The 21,175-nt window shown below is 36.0% G+C and overlaps 2 protein-coding genes across 2 annotated transcripts; both read left to right on the top strand.

The window, feature by feature from the left end:
- The first annotated feature begins 17,912 nt into the window (after positions 1-17,912).
- On the top strand, positions 17,913-18,656 carry LOC113271836. The gene has a single exon (XM_026521760.1). It carries the CDS (start codon positions 17,913-17,915, stop codon positions 18,654-18,656), a length of 744 nt encoding a protein of 247 aa, XP_026377545.1.
- Positions 18,657-19,649: 993 nt separating this feature from the next.
- On the top strand, positions 19,650-20,444 carry LOC113273443. The gene has a single exon (XM_026523158.1). The coding sequence runs from the start codon at positions 19,676-19,678 to the stop codon at positions 20,396-20,398; it is 723 nt and encodes a 240-aa protein (XP_026378943.1). The 5' UTR covers positions 19,650-19,675; the 3' UTR covers positions 20,399-20,444.
- Positions 20,445-21,175: the final 731 nt, after the last annotated feature.

Genomic DNA, 21,175 nt, shown 5'->3' with positions numbered 1-21,175 from the left:
GAAGTTAGAAAATTAGGACAATCTCCTAACCGACAGAAACCAACTTTGTACGGGCATATTCAATTAAAATATCTGCACACTTATTAGCTAGTCTATTCGTGAACAGACAACTCCAATTATCAGAAAAACCTAAATAGTAACTAATATCTCCAACAATTCCTCGAACATGGAACAGTAGATCCTTGGCCTTGAATTGACTGAATTAAGCTCAGGTGGTACGTCTCAAGAAGTATGCAATAGCAAGTGTTCGGGTCCCAATGCACCAACGTAGCTTTCACATTTTGATTATAAGTGACTACCTGCCGAGTTACGAATTATTAGTCCATATGCACCAGTTTTGGTTTCATAACAGAAAAATGCATCACAGTTTATTATATATTATAACATGATTCAAGAGAGATCCATCTAGGAACTGAAATTTCATTTCAAGAGCAGAGAAAGTGTCCCTGATAACACTTTCTGAATATGAAAAAATGTAATATGATAACACTTTCTGAATATGAAAAAATGTAATATGTAATAGCTTGAACTGTATTCTTGGTGTAACAAATTTGTTATAAAATACCATTGTGCATCTTTCCTTCAAAGGAACCAAGAGACGACATCCCTCAAAGCAGTGGCATCCTCATCATCAGAATTTTGAAACCAACTTGAAATCCAATCTTTCAAAGTATATACCATTGTCGTGGATTAAATCTGTACCCAGCCACTCTAAACCAAACTGCTCTTGCAAAGGGACACTCCAGAATGATATGTAAAGAAGTTCCACTGCTACACTTGCATAATTTATCACTGGATTTATCAGTCTCTCAAACATTCCTACTGATTCTGAGTTTGGAAGGGAGCTCAACTCTAGGGATGGTTTGATAGCCCAGATATTCTTCCAGATGTTATTAAGAGTGGATAGTGCACTGGACCAGTGAAGTTTCCAACAAACTAAACAGACAAGGTCCAATGGATAGTGGCTCAAACATACAATACTGACCATTTTTGTGGACAATAAGGTGGACCTAAAAACTACGATTCTTGTGTTTAATGGCACAACTTAATTCAATTCCACTAGTTGGGTAACCTTAATTAACCAGACCCACTGGAACACTTCCCACGTGCTTCATTAGCGAGATACCAGCATCTATTAAGGTAATATTTGATCCACCAATAGCGGCAGTATAGGCTTGTAGTTACAACTTGAGTCGTCTTAAAAGTCGTCCTAAAGAACATATCAGAAATTACAACCCAGGTAATAAAACAACCAAAAGTTGCTATATCACCAACACGACCCAAAAGTATGTGGTACCATATAACATGCACTTACAAAAATTATGATCTCATGACATTTTACACTATGTTGTTAATGTATACAATCATATAGGCAACTGTATAAAGAAGGAGTTAATGAATAACATAAGACCAATTTGGTATACAAACTTTTGTAATCCTGATATTTTATAGGACACCGATCTGCTCGCCTAAACTGGTCAACATGCCTAAATCAAGGCTAAACTGGACCATGTTTTTCTTTCTACTCGGTTTGTCAGCTATTGTATAGAAGAGCCTTCAGTTTCTCGTCATCTGTAATTTTCTAAAGCTTCCACACCTCAAACCTCTGAAACTGAGCAAATGCATCTAAAAGGAGAACGACTAATATATATACGGCCACCATAAAATGAAATCAAAAGAAAGAAAGAAGAGCTGATCATGAAACATGTTCTCAGACCTGAACTGTTTTATAAGAATTGGAACTAATAAAGATTCAAATCTCTGGTTTTCTCTGGTGCTAGAAGTAGATGATTAGGCTAGTCTGGCCAGTTGTTATAGACCTTCGAACAAAGTTGTCATATTAACCACTAGATCCAAATGCGCACCTAGATCAAATAATCTACCCTGAAGGCCTGAACAAAAATTATTTTTTTCCACGGGACTGAAAAATCGAGTTCAGGATGAAAGACAGCTAAAGCGGAAATAGGATAAAAAACAACACAGCCTATGATATGGTACAGCTATTATTTACAGCTTAGCAACTACAACATCCAAACTTTGTACACGAGCAGATAAAATAATGCATGGTTGCAAGGTAGGTATTTGGAGGATATGGTATAGATAATGGTATGGCAAACAAGGCAGGATCATAATTGGTGCTTAGTGCTACACTAGAAGTCTAGAACACGTGGTTTAATAACTAGTTTTTGAAATTGTGAACCTGGTAGCGCAACACATCTTAAGGATTATCAAATCCAGGTTAGTAGCGGACCAGAAAAAAATTGTGTGATAATGGGTCTGTTCTAGTTGGTAACAGCATAGGAGCATATAACGGGCATGGTTGTATACATCAAGTGAATAATATTGGATCATACACACTGATACGTAATAATGCTAGAACGTCCAAAGTAAGTGACAAAAGGTTTACCTATTTTTTAAACTAGGAAGATGTACTGGATTAAGACTGGATAGAAAACACAGTTTTAATTCCATTATATGTTGTATGCCAAAAGGGAAACAGGACAGTTTACGTGCAAAGTATGCGGTAAGGACTAGTAAAAAAATTCACCTGTTTTTCCTCTTATGATAATTCGTCAAGTTTTGATTGCTTCCACCGGCTTCTAGTGTTTTTCGTGTTTACTTCTCCAAATGCTTTCAGTGAAACTAAGGTGTTCATATGAGGAACTGCTTAATACATTGCTTTACCAATATCCCCAAGCATTTTGAAAGAACAAGATTTTGGGTCATAAAGATGGAGCTTCGAAGCTGAGTAACATAAAACCATATCACTACTTGTAAGGGCAAGTGAAAAAGTGTATGCATCCGCAATTAAACTGAACTGTTTACTCCAACTAAATGAATGGTCTTCTTTTTTCTTCAATAACCAGACATCAGAACTTTTTCCGCCTTTACTAAAGTGTACACCACAATAATGCCCTCCCAAACCCCCACCCCAAAAATCCCCATTATAATTTTCATCTAATTCTACAAAAAATTTGATTAGCCAAATCAAATGCCCTAATTCTCCCCTTTCTGAAATTCCAATAAAGAAATCCATCAACAAACACAGCATCTTCTCTAGGCATGGAATCCGAAACTTCGATCTTCCCTGCATCTCTCCATCCATAACCACTGTCGAGAGTATAAACCTTAATCCGTGCAAATTTGGATTTTTTCTGTAAAGAGTACAGCCTAACAACTTTGTACTCATTAGTGGAAGCAACGTAGCCAAATCCAGACGACATGAAATCAACAAGATGATAATATTTGTATCTATCAAGTTCTGGAACAGTGACAGATTCTCCAGTGATGGGATTACAGATACAAGCAACATAAGAAGCACTACTAGACTCATCAATGGTACAATGACTAGGTAATCCATCTATACAGATCAAACCGTTGCATGACCCAAGGATACTTTATAACTCAAACGGAGGGATCCAATCCAATTTCCTAATTCTATAAGAAGAAACCTCATCATCATATTCTAAATAAGATAACGAAAGATCATTCATCCTGCAAATAAACCTAAACTTACCGGAATCAGCAGTAGAATAAAGATTACGAAGGAGGAGATTTGAGTGCAGTTGATTGAAGGATGGATGATGAATAACTTTTCTCCAGGTTTTCGCAACTAATTTGCAATCTAATATTGATTCAGTTGGTAACCAAGTGAATATGTCCAACATAATCTTTGCTGGAAGATCACTGAAATTCCCCATGATAACTATCTGTTTATGAGGACAACAGAATTAAACAGGATGTAAGAATTTAGGGTTTTGAGAAGATGGTGACTGATGGAGTTGAACAGCAGGAAATTCAATTAGTTTTTTCTTTCTGTCCCTTCCGGTTTGATAAGTCCACTTGGAACCGGGAGGTACCCCTTAACCATGGCATATGTCCCAAACCTAATTTGCCTCTACAATTTTCTATTGGGACCGGTTATAAGTTGTATGCGCATGTCACACGCTTCCGGGCATGCCGGAGGAAGGAGTTGGTTTTAGACATCTAATAAAGTGGCTTTATAATCGAGTTTGGCATTCCCTAACTTTCGAGGACAATCGCAGCATCAATCTGCAAGCCGACACAAAAGATAGTTGTTCTAAAGCATTGTTGCGGTTAGGATAACTGCCTATGGGCAGATAGCTTTTCATAGTCTGTCTCAGTTGTACACTGATTGGCAGTGTTCTTGGTATTATAAGTACGCCAAAGAACATCTGCAAGTGCAAGTCTTCAAGTGTAGAGGCACCAATTGCAGTAGAGATTGAATTTTAAGCTTAGTTAGAAAATAAATTTGTAATTCGATTGGTTGGAAAAAAAAATTTGTATTATTTTCCTAAGCTAATGAAAATGAGATTGTTGGCTTAAAATGTCCGTATGTCCTTGATTAATTCGTAAAAGTACTTCCCAAATTCTGTGAAGAGTATAAGCATGACATTAACACATGTTTGTAGTATGGGCTACAATTGAAGAAAAAGAGAAAATCAAGTTAAGTCTTCTGTAGCATAACTCAGTGGAGTTCCGCTGTTTGCATAGGTGTAAACTAATAAGGCTGAAGTAATCGTAGGTGACACTTAATTCACTAAACTGTATATTACTATCCGGTCATACGCGTGTCAAAAATTACAAGGAGCATTTACGGGATACAATAGCATGGTTTCCGCCTAGCAGCAGAAATTGTTTTCGATAATCATTATAAAAAGTAATTTGTTCCACTAAAAGTATACGTTTTTGTTTCAGTAAGTTATTATAAAACTTTTGTCCCGAACCTATCATTGATAATATTTTTTGTAATTGTTGAAAAGTTATTTAAGGTGTAATTAAACGTCCTCCCAATATGATGATGGACTACAAACTAAAAATCTATTCACTTGATCAAACTTCTTGGCTAATCGGTGAATTTCACTAATAGATAGAACAAAATGAAACCTAAATACAATAATCGACATTTTCATTAAAATGGATATTCTACAGAGTATTTATTAGTTTATTTTTATAGAAATTGTTAAATCACAAGCCTCTAACTTAGAACGTCATCAAAGCTTACTAGAAGGGTCCTTCGAAATCTCATACCCCTTTTCACCTCACTCACAAAAAAGCCTTCAAAGCATCCACAAAGAAAGATGCCAAGGTGGCAGAGCTGATCACTAATGGAGCATGCAATCTTCAACTCTCTCAGCATCCTAATGAAGAGGTTAGATCAAAACTTTTAAACTTATTAGGAGATCCACTCTTGTTGTGGGATGAGTCAGACTCAATCAACTACAAGCTAGCAATAGCATCCAGCTAAGCTTCTCAGGAAGGCTATAAATGGCTCATGCAACAACAAGGTCATGACAATTCAGACAACAGGCAAGTTTGGAACAAAAAGGTGCCTCCCAAAGCTCAATTTTTAGCCTGGCTAGCAATTCAAAATGTCATCCCCGCAATAGATAATCTGCACAGAAGAGGGTGTAAAATACAATCAACAAGATGCTGCTTCTGCAATAAATGAAGAAGAAGAAGTGAATCAAATTATGCTGCAACGTCAGTTCTCTAAAAGCATATGGAACTATTTCAAATTATCTCTAGATGCATGATGGGTTCAGAAGCCTAGATTCAAAGACCAAATATTACAATGGCATTATGACTCCGGCAAAAATCTAGCAAATGAAGTGTGGTACATTATTCAGAAATTGGGTCATTTGACCAAAAAACTTCAAAACCAGGTTAATATGGACGTGTAATATTTTGTCTGGGTCAAATGGACGGGAAATAATTTAACTTGAACCTGACAATTATACCCTGGTTCTTCTTTCTTCTACACTTCACGAAGAAAATTATCGGTATTATCTTCAACTTTCTCCTTCATTTCTGAAACCCATCGGCACCTCCGCTGCTCTTTCTCCACCACCACCATCATCAGCTGTAACCACAACTACCACCACCACCATCGACAATAACTACAACCACCACCATCATCATCTACAACAACTACAACCAACTTCACCACCTTCCTCCACCACCACAAACACCGACAACATCGTCGACATTGATATCACCGACACCACAAATATCAACACCAATCTGATTTCAGTCGGTACCACCACCACTGACTCTATCGCCGTCAACAATTAAACCCATTCTGATACCCTAATTTCATTAAGATTTCTCAATTTCATAAAACTTGGGGTTTTGTGTTCAATCAATTTCATAATATGGGCACTCTAAGTTTCCTAACCTTAATTCTCTTTTTGATTTTATTTTTTAATCTCATGAATTACACATGCATTGGTCAACCTGAAGTTTATGATATGAATGATCTTGTATGAATTATGAAATTTTAGTATGTTTTTTTCCTTCCATAAACATGGGTGAAACCGGTATCATCCTGAATTTTACCTGAAATCCATGAGATGGATGGATTATTTTATGAGATGAATAATTTTTTATTTTAATTTTTTTTGCTTAATCATGGATGAAACCGTTATCATCCTGTCTTAGACCTTTTTTTCCTTGTGTAAACATGGATGAAACTGTTATCATCCCTTTGAATTTTGTTGAATTGATTTTCATCCACTTCTAAATAAGTATGAAAGTTTTATCATCTTGTTATAGACGGAACCGGTATCATCCTTTCTTAGATCCAAAAATTATGAAATGAATGCATTTTAGTTTTTTTTCTTATTGCTTAAACATGGATGAAACAGGTATCATCCTGTTTTGAATTTGGTTGAATTGGTTTTCATCCATGTTTAAGGTAGTATGAAACTCGTATAATCATGTTTTAGATTTGGCTGAATTTATTTCATTCATGTTTAAACCAGAAACTGTTTCATCCTATTTTAATTTGGTTGAATTTGTTTTCACTCGTGATTAAGTTAGTATGAAACTGGTTTCATCCTATTTTAATTTCAGTGGAATTCGTTTTCATCCATATTTTAACTAGGGTGAAACCGCTTTCTCATGTTTTAGACTAAGTTGAATATGAATGAACAACATTGTCAAGACAGTTGCACAAAAAGTGCTCTGCGATTTGCATAATATATGGTGTTTTTCTGATGGCATTTTGAATTTTAATTTCCTTACTTATATAGTGTTATTATTGTGTATTTGCTAAGGGGATCTTGAATACCAAGCATTCTGATAGATGAGGTATATAACTCGGATATGAGATAATATTGCTCTATTTATGACATGATGTTGATGAACATATCATACATGTAATTTCAGGCACATCAAGGATCAAAAAGAACAATATTGTGTTGGATAACACAACATTGCTGCTGTAGTAGGTGATGGCAGGGTTGGAAAGCTGCAGAATATGGTGATGAATGAATCTGGAATTGATTGTTGCAGTTGTGATAAGATGGTTAGAGTCGAGCCGAGGAACGCAGTGGTGGTGATTTGAGCTGAGATTGTATATTATGGAACTGGTGCTAGTTGGAGTTAGAGAAGAACAGGTTGAATGAGCCGTGGATGGAGTTATGAAATGAAGTTGCAGCTGCAGGATTGGATTGAGCTTGGTTGCAGTTGAACCAAGAAGTTGAAATGGGTGATTCTGAAATGCAAAAAAAGTATTAGATGTGTGCTTTAGGTGATTACAAGGAAGTGTTTACATGGTTGGCTCTGCAGAGTTGCAGCTGAGATTACAAGTAGCTGTTCAGTGAAATAATGGTGCAAGAAGTATGAGTCGCAGAGCTGTAGGACATGGTGCTATCTAGGCAAACTATGCATGAGATAGGTTCATAAAAGTAATAACTGAGTTGTATTTCTTACTTGGATGTTCCTTGGATAGTATTACAGGCGGAAACGATATCCTTAATGACAGTGATAGTGTTGCAGTAAGTGAAGATGGTGGAGGTGTGATAGCATGGAAAATGGTGGTGATGAAGGAGCAGGCAATGGTGGAGATGACATTGTTCGAGGAAACATCGACACTGATGATGGTAATGTGGCGTTAATGGCAGGATTGTTCAGGATGAAATTGGTTTCACCCTAAGAAAGAATATTTTTGGTCGGGTATTGTACAGGAAAAATATTTTTGTCAGTTAGAGATATGCAAACTTGTTTAGGGATGTTTTTTTCAATTACAATTATACTTTTCTAATATTTCTGGGAAGATTACCCAAAATGGATAATTGAACAATATTTTTTTGATTCATATCCATATAAACAGTATCAAAATGTACAAGTCCGTTTCACCCAGAAATTGTTGATTTTGGTCTTTTTAACCAATTTTGTGTACATTATTCCTTTTGCAAAAAGTTAGGCATTATGGAACGAACGAAATAGGAGCTAATGGCAAAGAAAAGAAGTCGCAATAAGGAAATGATAATCATTAAGGTCAAGAGATTAATCTTTCAATGGGGTAGCTGCATTCTCGGTTTAAAAATATCAATTTTAATGACATGATTTTCAATTATTTTTTTTTATTGTTTTTGGTCAATCAACATATTTCAATTCATTAAAATCAAAATACTGATTACATGATCGATTACATCATGATTTTTAATTGGAATGCTACGTTTTACGTGGGCTAACATCCAAATTGACATACGGGGCCAATAAATGGGCGTGTAAACTATTAGACTGTTTATATAGTTTTGATTTTTTTCTTTCCTTTCAATTAAAGTTCAACCCTTTTCTTCAAGAAAAGAAAAATAAAAGAAAAGAAAAAGCTTACTGGATAGGTAGATGTCGTCCTTAAGTGGCTCCAACGTTCTGAAGCGCTCACAAAATCTGGTAACCGTGTGTCAACAACTTATCTCAACACACCATTTACCATTTGAGCACATCGCCCACCTTTTTTGGATACACTTTCTAGTTTGTGAAACTTGGACTTGTTTGAATGAAGACTGCCCTGGTCAGCGGTGAAGCAATAAACTAGACTAAGGGGAAGCAAATTCTTATTAGGATAGCAAGAAAGCAAAATTAGGTTTGGAGGAAATTTTGGGCTTGAAAATTTAGGCTTGGAAGCCCAATGGACAGAGGTAGTGAATGCACACTCTTGTTATTAGCTGGATTCGCCATGGCACAGGTACATCCCAAAAGTCCGTGCAATGCCCGCGAACAGAATCAAAGATACCAGACACACTTAGGGTGGGCAATTTACCCCACCCAAACCCATCCCCGTGGAATCCGCCCATATGGGTTAGGGTGTTACCCATATAAACGGGAAACGGGGCGGGGTACAAGGAATCCCGGAAAATAATGATGCAGGGATGGGGTGGGGATGGGACTCAAGGTCCCCACTCCATACCCGCCCCATACCATAACCTATTATATCTAATCGAGGAATTTTTTGGAAAGATAACGAAGAAGATCATGATACTTAATTGTGGATTAATTGTTTCCTTTATTTTTTAGTTTTAGTAGGTTATTATAAACTTAAAATTTAAAATACACTGCTTAGGTTAGTATCATTGTATGAACCATTAATATTTATGGAGAACCGGTAGAGGATGGGTTTTGGCTTTTTTTAACGGGTAGGGGATGGGATTCAAGATCCCCACACCATATCCGTCCCATTGTCATCCCCAGACACATCCGTAAATGGTGACATGGAAATTAAAATTGGGTTTTCCTTGGTTTTTTATGGATGTTTTCCTTGATTGTGTCTATATATATGGTAACAAGAGTGAGCCATAGCCGCTATCAATGGGCTTAAGCTAGTTCTGAAGTACCAGCTGAAAAACCAAACTTCGCATATACTGATGGTGGTTATGGCTCACTCTTGTTAACGCGACGTGCCGACGTCCGTAGTGCATTGGAGAAAATGTTTATTAATGAAAAAATATCACAATGTTGTTATATTAGAGGTGTGGGTAACTTAAAAAACAGAAGAGTGAAACTGTGACAGTGCATCGTTTATGGGTTTTATTAGAAATTCTAGATCAAATATAATGATTTTATTTTTCGGTCCGCGAGTTATAATCCCAGAGGTGTCACGACCCTTCCACAAAAAACCCATCAAAACAAAAATAACATGAAAACCCCATCAAAACAAAATTAACACAAAAGCCCCAAATTTAAATGTTGGTTTCATCAAATTTTACGATGAAACCAAAATAAAATTTGATGAAACCAACATTTAAATTTAGGAGTTTTGTATCAATTTTTAAAAATTTGAGATTTTTGTATCAAATTTGTTTATGATGGAGTTTTAATGGATCCCAACATTTGAGTTGGTTTTTGTACCACAAGTTTGGTCACCTTGGATTTTTATGACTAGTTTTGTTTTATAGATGGACGACAAACAAAAATGCATTGGAAAAAAAAAGTGATCTGCTACAAAAAGAATAAAAATATATTATCAAACTTGTTCTCTAACCATTGAACTTCATCAATAATTAATAGACCAATGCACTACTTAAACCCGTTATGCTTCAAAAAAAAAAATTAAAAAAATTAATAGACCAAAATTTAAACCCGAATATATTAACCAACTCAATATTTTGATAGGTATACATTCTCCTAAATATTCATTAGTTTAGAGAAATTGTTGAATTAGAACTGCCACCAAAGCTTACTGGACAGGTATAACGGTGCTGTCACAGACCTGTGACAACAGGTATGTTATGGGAGCAATACCTTGCTGGCTCCGACTCTCTGAATCTCCCACAAAATCTCGTGACAGTGTGACAACAATCTATCTCAACAATCCATTTATCACCCAAGCACATCGACATCATTCCTCTGATGCATTTTTCGTAAGTTGTGAGAGTTGGACTTATCTGAGGGGAGGCTGCAGGAGCAATACTGGCACCGAAAGTCTGTGCAATGTCCGCGGACAGAACCAAAGACACCAGACACACCATCAACATCACCATTTTCACTGACATCATCTTCTATTTGGAGTACAGAAGGATACGGATTGTGGATTCCTTGCTTTTTTAGGTTGTTTTCTTTTGTTTGTCTAGATGTTCTATGTCAAGCGAGTATATGTATATATATAAATTTTGATCGATACAACCTTATAAATTCTACTACTAACAGTTATACTCGTAGTAATAAATAGAGATATAACTATAGGAAAAACATTTGCATTTATTATTTTTGATCTTTTGGCGGTTTGTGTAATTAATAAATGATAAATTGAATAAATTACGTTTTGCTTTTGACATTTAATCCACACCAAAAAAAAAACAAAAACGTATTCTTTGGTTATTTGGGGAGTTCTTTTGCTGGCCGATCAAGAGCCATACCTAGCTATAGATCTGGTTCGTTGCTACACACTTTCTTCTTCCCAAGTCCCGTTCCTTTTTTTGGTTCCATTACTACTACTTAATTATATGAGTCATGACTATACAAAGGCAACTCATCCGCATCGGGGATCATCTTCTCAACTTCACTAACCCGAAAGGCAACAATGTTACATTCATGAATTGATCCGCATGCATCGGCCGAGCAAGCATTGATAATCCGGCTCAGATTGATTTTAAAACCAAGTTCAACCAACATTTAGAAGCAACTCTTAGTATCCCATCCTTAAATCACTAATCCTCTGCTCACCAAGTAAATGGACTTGGAGCCTAATGTAGCACAGAACAGGGGTAACAGGGATAGGTTTAAATTTCGTCAGAAACTTAATAGAAAACTGATTCTAGTATCAAGATTCTAAGACAAAAGATTGATAAACAAACTTGATAATAATATTGATAATAAGATGTGTCTTGTAAACAAGAGTTCCAGCCTTTATATAGACTTACATGAACTGATTAAAGGAAAGAGTTTAACGAAAACTAGAAAAGGAAATACTTGCGACGCAAACTAACTTAAACTGACGTAAGGGATCAACAATCATAGTTGATCCAAAAGCATGAGGTCAACTGTTACAGTTGATATAAAAGAAAAGGATCAACAATCATTGTTGATACAAAGAAAGATGTACTACATCAGTCCCTCCTTCTTGAAAGAAACTCGCCCTCGAGTTAAAGTATAGAAAGAACTTCATTCTCTCCATGGAAGTTGAATATTTCTTGCACATTGAAGACATTAGACATGTTTCAAGTCGATGGAAGATCAATAACATAAGCGTTGTCACTGATTTTCTTCAAAATCTTGAATGGTTCATATTTCTTCATCTTGGTCTTGTTATAAGTACCAGTAGGAAATCTTTCTTTTCTGAGATGAATCATAACCAATTCTCCTTCACTAAAAGTTTTAAGTCTTCTATGCTGATTGGCATCGTCCTTGTACTTGTTGCTAGAATCTGCAAGCTTTGACTGTACCTCTTGATGTATGAGTGAAGCTTTCTCAACAAAGTTATCTGCCTTAGTATTTGATTTATGCAGCTTGGGAAGTACCACCAAATCTAAAATATGATTAGGAACCTTAGAATAAACAATCTGAAAAGGTGTCTTACCTGTAGATCGATTAACTGAAGTGTTATAAGAAAATTCCATATGTGGAAGGAGATTATCCCATTGTTACTCTTTTCCTCCAATAACCTTGGCTCTAATTAGATTTCCTAAAGATCGATTGACCACTTCAGTTTGTCCATCTGTTTGAGGGTGAGCAGTTGTACTATATTGAAGTTTAGTACCCAAACGCATCCATAAAGACTTCCAAAAGTAGCTCAAAAATTTAGTGTCTCGATCAGAAGTAATTGTTTTGGGAATTCCATGCAAACGTACTACTTCTTTGAAAAATAAATAAACAACATTGGATGCATCAGTTGTTTTCTTGCATGCTATGAAATGAGCCATCTTTGAGTAACGATCAACAACTACCATAATAGAATCATTCCCCCTCACAATACGTGGTAAACCAAGAACGAAGTCCATGCTAATATCCACCCAAGGAGCTTCAGGAATTGGTAGAGGAGTATACAAGCTAGTGTTTTGAATATTACTTTTAGACTGTTGACACACTATTCATTTTTGTACGTACTTTTGAACGTCTCTTTTAATAGAAGGCCAAAAATAACGTTCTTCAACCAAAGATATTTTTTTATCACGTCCAAAATGTCCACCAAGGCCACTGCCATGTAATTCTTGGATGAGATGAAGACGTAGAGAACATTGTGGAATACATAAACGATTTCCTTTAAAGAGAAACCCTTCTTGAATGAGAAAATCATCAACACTTCCTGTTGAAGAACCACACTTGTCCCAAAGTTGCTTAATTTCTTTGTCTTCACTATATAAATCTTTTAAGAAATCAAAGGCTAAACTCTCATGTTTAAGAGTAACCAGAAGATGAGCTCTCCTACTCAAAGCATCAGCAACTTGATTAAGTTTCCCACTTTGATGTTTAATGGAAAAAGTATATTGGTTAATAGTAGATAACCATCTATCATGCATCCTATTGACCTTTGCTGAAGTTTTCAAAAACTTGAGAGCTTGATTATTAGTATTGACAACAAATTCACTGTGAATAAGATAAGAATGCCAATTCTTAAGAGCTTGAACAAGAGAAATTAATTCCAACTCATAAGTAGACCACTTCTTCCTTGTATCTGAATTCTTTTCACTATAGTATCCAACTGGATGTCCTTCCTGAGATAACGCAGCACCAATGCCAACAACAGAAGCATCACAATGAATCTCAAAAGGTTTATTAAGAACAGGTGCACTGCACAATTTTTCCTTAAGAAGATTAAAGCTCTTATCTGCTTCTTCAGTCCACTCAAAAGTATCACACTTCAAACAATCTGTCAAACCAGCTGCAATGGTACTAAAGTTTCTCACAAATCTTCTATAGAAAGAAGCTAACCCATGAAAACTTCTTACTTCACGAATATATGTTGGAGTAGGCTAATCCACAATTGCCTTAACTTTAGAATCATCCACAGAATTACCAGTATCCGACACAACATATCCCAAGAAAGTGACCTTGTTTGTAAAGAAAGTGCACTCTTCTTTAGATTCACATACAAAACATTGTCCTGCAGTGCCTGAAAGACTTGAGATAAATGTGAAATATGCTCTTTTTCATTGTTGCTAAAAATCAGTATGTCATCAAAATATACAATGACAAAATTTCCAAGAAAAGGTTGCAGAACTTGATTCATGAGGCGCATAAAAGTACTAGGAGCATTAGATAATCCAAAAGGCATGACTAACCACTCATATAAACCTTCTTTTATTTTGAAAGCTGTTTTCCATTCATCACCTTCTCGAATACGTAATTGATGATACCCACTAAGTAAATCAAGCTTTGTAAACACTTTAGCACCCGAAAGCATATCTATCATGTCGTCAATTCTTGGTATGGGAAACCTATATGGTATAGTAACTATGTTTAATGCTCTACAGTCTATACACATACGATGTCCACCATCCTTTTTGTCTACTAAAAAGGCTGGACTAGCACAAGGACTTTTGCTAAGTCTTATTAAACCTTTTTGTAACAAATCATCAACCTGACCTTGTAAAATCTCATGTTCTTTAGGAATTAACCAATAATGAGGTTGATTAGGAATAAAAGTTCCAGGTATAAAGTCTATCTGATGTTGTAGATCTCTTAATGGAGGCAAAACATTGGGTAATTCAGTAGGAAATAAGTCATTGAAAGAAGATAATAAAGGTTGTACCTTGTACGGAATTTCCACCATTGGTTTATTAGATTCATGAGAACTCAAAGAATGATTTGGTTGTAAAGAATGAACAATGGTAGCAACTAGTGCATTTGTCTTCTTATCTGATGGTTCCTTGACTGAATTAGAAGATTGTAAATGCCATAGAACTTTAGTAAACCCTTCATGAACAAAGGTATACGAATTATCATAGCAGTTATGAACAGCACGAATATCATACTGCCATGGTCTTCCCAATAATAAACTTGCTCCAGTCATGTTAATAACATCACACAAAACATAATCTGAATACCCAGGGAAAGAAAACTTCACCAAACATTGATGATTAATTTGCTAAGTGGAAGAGCTGTTTATCCATCCAACTGAATACGGTTTTGGATGAAGAGTACTAGGTAAACCAAGTTTCTCAACTAACTTTGCAGAAACATAGTTTTCTGTACTTCCACTGTCAATGATCATAGTGCAAAGCTTCTCTTCAATGAAACAATGAGATCTGAAAATATTATGTCTCTGAGTAGGACATGGTTCAGTGATTAAAACTTGTCGAATCATCCCAAGGAAATCTGCATCATAAGTCTCATGCTCTTGAAGATAAAATAATTCATCATCTCCTAATGCTTCTTCTTCTTGTGTTTCATCTGAAGTTTCATTAATGTAAGCATGGAATTTGCGACAATCACTAGAAGAATGGCCAGGTTGGTTGCACTTGTTACATTTATATCCACGAAATTTTGAATAAGGATTAGAGGGTTTAGATAATGGTGGAAAATCTTTTTGAAACTGATTACCTTTAGTATTGCGAACAAAATTTCGTTGTGGAGGAGGCTAAGGTGGCTTAGCAGATGAGATATGCATTGTAGGAGCAGGTTCTGAAGGAACAGAAGTAGGTTGTTGTTGCTGATATGGTTGGTTTGCACTTCTGTCATGTGGATCAACAAAGACAGTTGATCCCTGTGAGGATGGATCAACAACGACTGTTGATCCCTTTTCAGCTTGGTAACCATAAGAATAATTATATGGTATGGCAGTTTTAGAAAAGTGTTGATAATGAGCTTGACGTGGAGTTGCTTGTCTAGAGGTACTGAGTACACGCCTTTCAATTCTAATAGTTTGTTGGATGGCTTCAACCATTGTAAACACGGACTGCGTCAGTCCCTGTTGAATTAAATTATTCAAACCAACTATAAAACGTGCAACTAATTGCTCTTCAGTTTCATTCAATTGGTTACGAGAAACTAAAGCATAGAACTCAGCAACGTATTATTCAACTAATCTGGCCCCTTGTCGACAGTTCTGAAGCTTAATAAAAAGTTGTTGCATATAATCTCTAGATAAGAATTTATCTCTTAATAATTATCTCATTCTTTTCCATGTACGTACAGGAGGTTTATGAGCATTGCGTCGATCTTCACCGAGTTTTTCCCACCAAGCTGCAACTCCACCTTTTAATTTATAAGCTACCAGTTTAACTTGAGAAGATTCAGGAACTTCCATGAAAGTGAAAAAGGAATCGACTTCATAAAACCAATCCAACAAGTCTTCAATATGTAAACCACCATGAAAAATAGGTATATCATCCTTCAAATTATATTCTGGTAAAGTTCCATAAGGATTCATACCAGATTTTAATCGTTTTTCATCAACCCATTGTTGCTCTTTGAGTTCTTCAGCTTTGTCATCTTCATCATAGTTGAGGGGTATGGTAATCTTTTTTTTTGTTAACATAACCTTCCAAGGGTTCCCTGTGGTAAAGGGTATGGGAAACATTCTCAGGAATATTATCATTCTGAGTAAAAGAAGGTTTATCTTTTTGTGTTTCATCTTCTTCTTTTTCGCCAGATCTTTGGTCCCCTTCTGTATCCTCGGTTAATTTAGGCATCACCAAAACCAGCATGTTTCCATAATTTGTCTAAACAATCTCCATGCACAGCAAGTGCAGATTTTAGAGAATTTGTAGCTGAATCAAGCGTGGTATCAAACTTGGTTTCTAAGGAACTAAAAGACGTTTCAATTTTGTTGAAGAGCTTGGTTTCAAGTGCTGCGCTGAGCTTGGTTTCAAGTGATGTGACAATGGCATCAATTTCAGTTGGTGTTAACTTGTCTCCCATTGTAACGAAAGGTAGGTGGGTGAAAATTTAGGGTTTTGAGTTGTTGCGGAAGCTGTGGAAAGGATATGTTTCTAGATAAAAATCTAAAAACTCTGTATCTGATACCAACTAGTGTAGCACATAACAGAGGTAACAGGGATAGGTTTAAGTTTCGTCAGAAACTTAATAGAAAACTGATTTTAGGATCAAGATTCTAAGACAAAAGATTGATAAACAAACTTGATAATAATATAGATAATAAGATGTGTCTTGTAAACAAGAGTTCCAGCCTTTATATAGACTTACATGAACTGATTAAAGGAAAGAGTTTAACGAAAACTAGAAAAGGAAATACTTGCGAAGCAAACTAACTTAAACTGACGTAAGGGATCAACAGTCATAGTTGATCCAAAAGCATGAGATCAACTGTTACAGTTGATACAGAAGAAAAGGATCAACAATCATTGCTGATACAGAGAAAGATGTACCACATCAGAGCCTTGGACTAGTTACTTGTGGGGCTAGAAAAACCAAGATCTTTACATTAGTGGGACAAGGAATAGGCATTGTTGCATACGTAGGAGACTCCACCCCATAAAACACCAAACTTTGGTGTATATTGATAGTGGTTATGACTCACTCCTCTTAACATGCACACACCATGGACCAAACCTTTCAATGATGAAAGATATATCAAAAATGTCTTCTGATCAGAAACATAAGACCATATACTGTAAGCATCCTAGAAGACAATCGATATGATCATGCAGCATTAATTAACCTCGTAGTGTATGATGCATAACACGCTTGTGAAGATTCCAATTGCAAGAGAAATAGGTAGACAATGTATTCGTATAAACAGATTGGTGAATCACATCATCTAATTGATCACATATATGATAACCAACAGACATAGTTACACGCTTACATTAGCTTATTCATATCATGGCTGTCATATTATTCCAACTGTTGGAAATCCATAAACAATACGCTGTACACGCGATATTGATTCTTAGGAACGTGCATGGAGATTACTACGTACCTGCTATTCGGTAAGTAATTCCTATCTTACATGTTATAACACAAGAAACCAACAAACATGGGTGCGATAAAATCGCAATCAGATGAGACCACGGACAACTATTAACATAGCCTTTATGGAGATTCTTTATGTGTCTCCTTCCAACTATTAAGAGAGCCTTTATGGAGGTTCTTCGTGTCTCCTTCTGCCTTGTATATATAAGCTTAACAATAGGTATTCATTCTTCATCCAAAAACTGAATTCTTATAAGCTTTCTTCTTTCTTCAACCAAATCAATTTCAAAATGGCTTCTTTCCATGTTCGATCTATCAGTTTACCTACAAGCTCCCGCACTCTCACTCTTGCAGTCGAGGAACAGTTACACCAATTAAAAGCCACTGAACAAGCCACTTCATCTTCATTGATCTGCCAGAACTTATCCGGTCTTAAAGATTTATATGAACGTGTTGAAGATTTCCTTTCTACCCAAGACGGAAAATGCTTAGACTCCGGTTTGGATGGATCTATCAGGTTGTTGGATGTTTGCAGTATTACCAAAGATGTTTTGTCTCAAATGAAACAATCTGTTCAAGAACTACAATCATCCATTCGTAGACGATCAAATGAAGTTTCCGGATACATGATCTCAAGAAAGAAGATCATTAAAGTGATCCGAAAGTGCCTCTCAAATCTAAAAGACAGCAAGAAGATCGAAACAGAAGGTAGTATACTAAGAGAAGTTGAAGCTACTACTCTTGCCGTTCTTGAGTCCCTATTGTCCTTTGTGTCTGAACCAAGACAAAGCAAGTCATTGATCTCTAAACTGATCCTCACAAAGAGAGTTGTACACAAGTGCGAAGAAACTTCCGAAGTAATGGAGGTTGACACCGCAGTGAAAGCCCTTACCAAAGGCGTCGAAGTAGACAATGTACAAAAGACATTGAAAGCCCTTGAAATGACCCTTGAAGATCTTGAAGATGGACTAGAATCTGTCTTCAGATGTTTAATCAAAAACCGAGTTTCACTCCTCAACATCGTCAACCAGTAGTACCATACATCGCTACTGATCAACCATTAGCATTTTCGCTTTTTATTATGAAAATGCTCTTGGAATTTTGTTCGTTACTGTAAATGAAAAGAAAGTAAATATTAATACAACAAATTCATTGACTACATATATCTGTTCATCACAATATTTTTCTCCATTTTATTTTTCTCCATTTTATCACCGCAATATTTAACCGTTCATGTTAGGTAATGGTTAATTAGTTACGTGTTCCTCCTTATCAAAATTCCATTGACTTGATTTCTCACACATGCATGAACAATATAAATTAGGCTGTCAAGATTCTAATTGTCTCTGCACAGACAATGATCCAAAAAATGGGTATCGAAGAGTTTATCGATATTCCAAATGTTGGTGAAGTGTCATCACCTAACATTGATTGCATGCGTGCGTATCACTATACATCTTTCTTGGTAGCTTCGATCATGGGATTTTAGTAATCTTTTATTCAAAATGAATCTCAAAAAGGAATCTCAAAATCAAAAGATGTTGTTCCGTGTACATTATTTTAACTGGGATGCATCACCTACGCTTGTGATTCATAAAGATTCCAAATGCTAGGCAGATAGGGGAACAACGTACCTCTGAAGAACAGAAACATTAATCATAAATGACAATCGACCAACACTTACGCTAACCTTCATACTATATATGTGCAAGGCTGTCATATTCCAAATGTTGAAAAGAAACTGTATAATCCGACAATGTCAGACTTGCACGTACATAATATGTCTACAGTAATTCTCAAACAAATGGGTAAAGATACTAACGTGGATATTAATAAGGGAGCATCTTAGGAACTGAAACAGCCAACAGGCATGCATGGACGGTATCTTCGGAAGCGCTGAGAACATAGTGACTAATTAAGAGAGCTTAATTAGCTGTGGAGATTCCTTATGTCTCCTTTCTCTTTGTATATATAAGCTTCACCAAAGGTATTCATTCCTCATTCAAAAAACTCAATTCTAATAAACTTTCTTCTTCTACTAATTCAATACGAAATGGCTTCTTTCCATGTTCGCTCCATCAGTTTACCTAAAAACTCTCATCCTCTCACTCTTGCAGTTGAGGAACAATTGTGCCAACTAAAAGCATCTTCATCAATCTGCCAAAATTTATCTGGTCTCCAAAAGTTATATGAGTGTGTTGAGGATTTCCTTTCTACCGAAGATGGAAAATGCTCAGACTCCAGTTTGGATGGATCTATCATGTTATTGGATGTTTGCAGCATTATCAAGGATGTTTTGTCTCAAATGACACAATCTGTTCAAGAACTACAATCATCTATTCGTAGACGATCAAATGAAGTTTCTGAATACATGATCTCAAGAAAGAAGATCAGCAAAGTGATCCGCAAGTGCCTTGCAGATCTTAAGAACAACAAGAAAAACGATACTGAAATTAGCTTGCTAGCAGAAGTTGAAGCTACTACTCTTGCCGTTTTCGAATCTATATTGTCCTTTGTTTCTGTGCCAAAACAAAACAAGTCTTTGATCTCTAAATTGACGCTCACCAAGCGAGTTGCACGCAACGAAGAAACTTCCGCAGTAATGGAGGTGGACACCGCAGTGAAATCCCTTACCAAAGGCATTGAAGTAAACAATGTGCAGAAGACACTGAAAGCCCTTGAAATGACCCTTCAAGATTTTGAAGACAAACTAGAAGTTGTCTTCAGGTGTTTAATCAAGAACAGAGTTTCACTTCTCAACATCCTCAACCAGTAGTACCATATCAGCATTTTCGCGTTTTATTATGAAAATGCTCATGGATTTTTGTACACATTACTGTAAATGAAAAAGAAAGTAAATATCAATACAACAAATTTTGACTATATATATTTGTTCATTACATTTATTTCCATTTTTTTTACTGACTGCAAAATACACCTCGATTATCCTGATCATTGCAATAATTAAGCGTTCATGTTAGGTAATGGCTAATTAGCTACGTGTTCATCCTCATCAAAATCCCATTGACTTAATTTCTCACACATGCATGAACAATATCAATTGGGCTGTCAAGATTCTAATTGTCTCTCACAGACACTGATCCAAAAAATGCGTATCAAACAGTTAAGCAATATTCCAAATGTTGGTAAATTGTAGATACGCTCATTACCTAACTTCGATCGCATGGGTGCGTATCGCTATAGATCCGCAATATTATTTTCTTGGTAGCTTCCATTCAAGTGATTTTAGTAATCTTATATTCACAAAGAATATCAAAAGGGAATCAGTGATGGATTTCCCATCAAGGATCAAGAGAGGATCGAGAGAGAGATCAAACACAAAACTCAGAAGAATTACATTGATTAAAAACTCTGTACATATTTCCATTAATATTAGATGGTGCCTTTTATAGGCTACAAATTGCTAAACCCATTAACATCAATGCGTGCATAATGCACTTCCATAATACTAGGACATACTACCAGTTCCACTTTCACACGTCGAACTTCATGAGACCCTACATAAACTCGTTCAATAAAAACTCCTAAATAT

This window comes from Papaver somniferum, chromosome 4 (genome assembly GCF_003573695.1).
Source record: "Papaver somniferum cultivar HN1 chromosome 4, ASM357369v1, whole genome shotgun sequence".
NCBI classification, from domain to species: Eukaryota; Viridiplantae; Streptophyta; class Magnoliopsida; order Ranunculales; family Papaveraceae; genus Papaver; species Papaver somniferum.
This window is presented reverse-complemented; position numbering and strand designations above follow the sequence as displayed.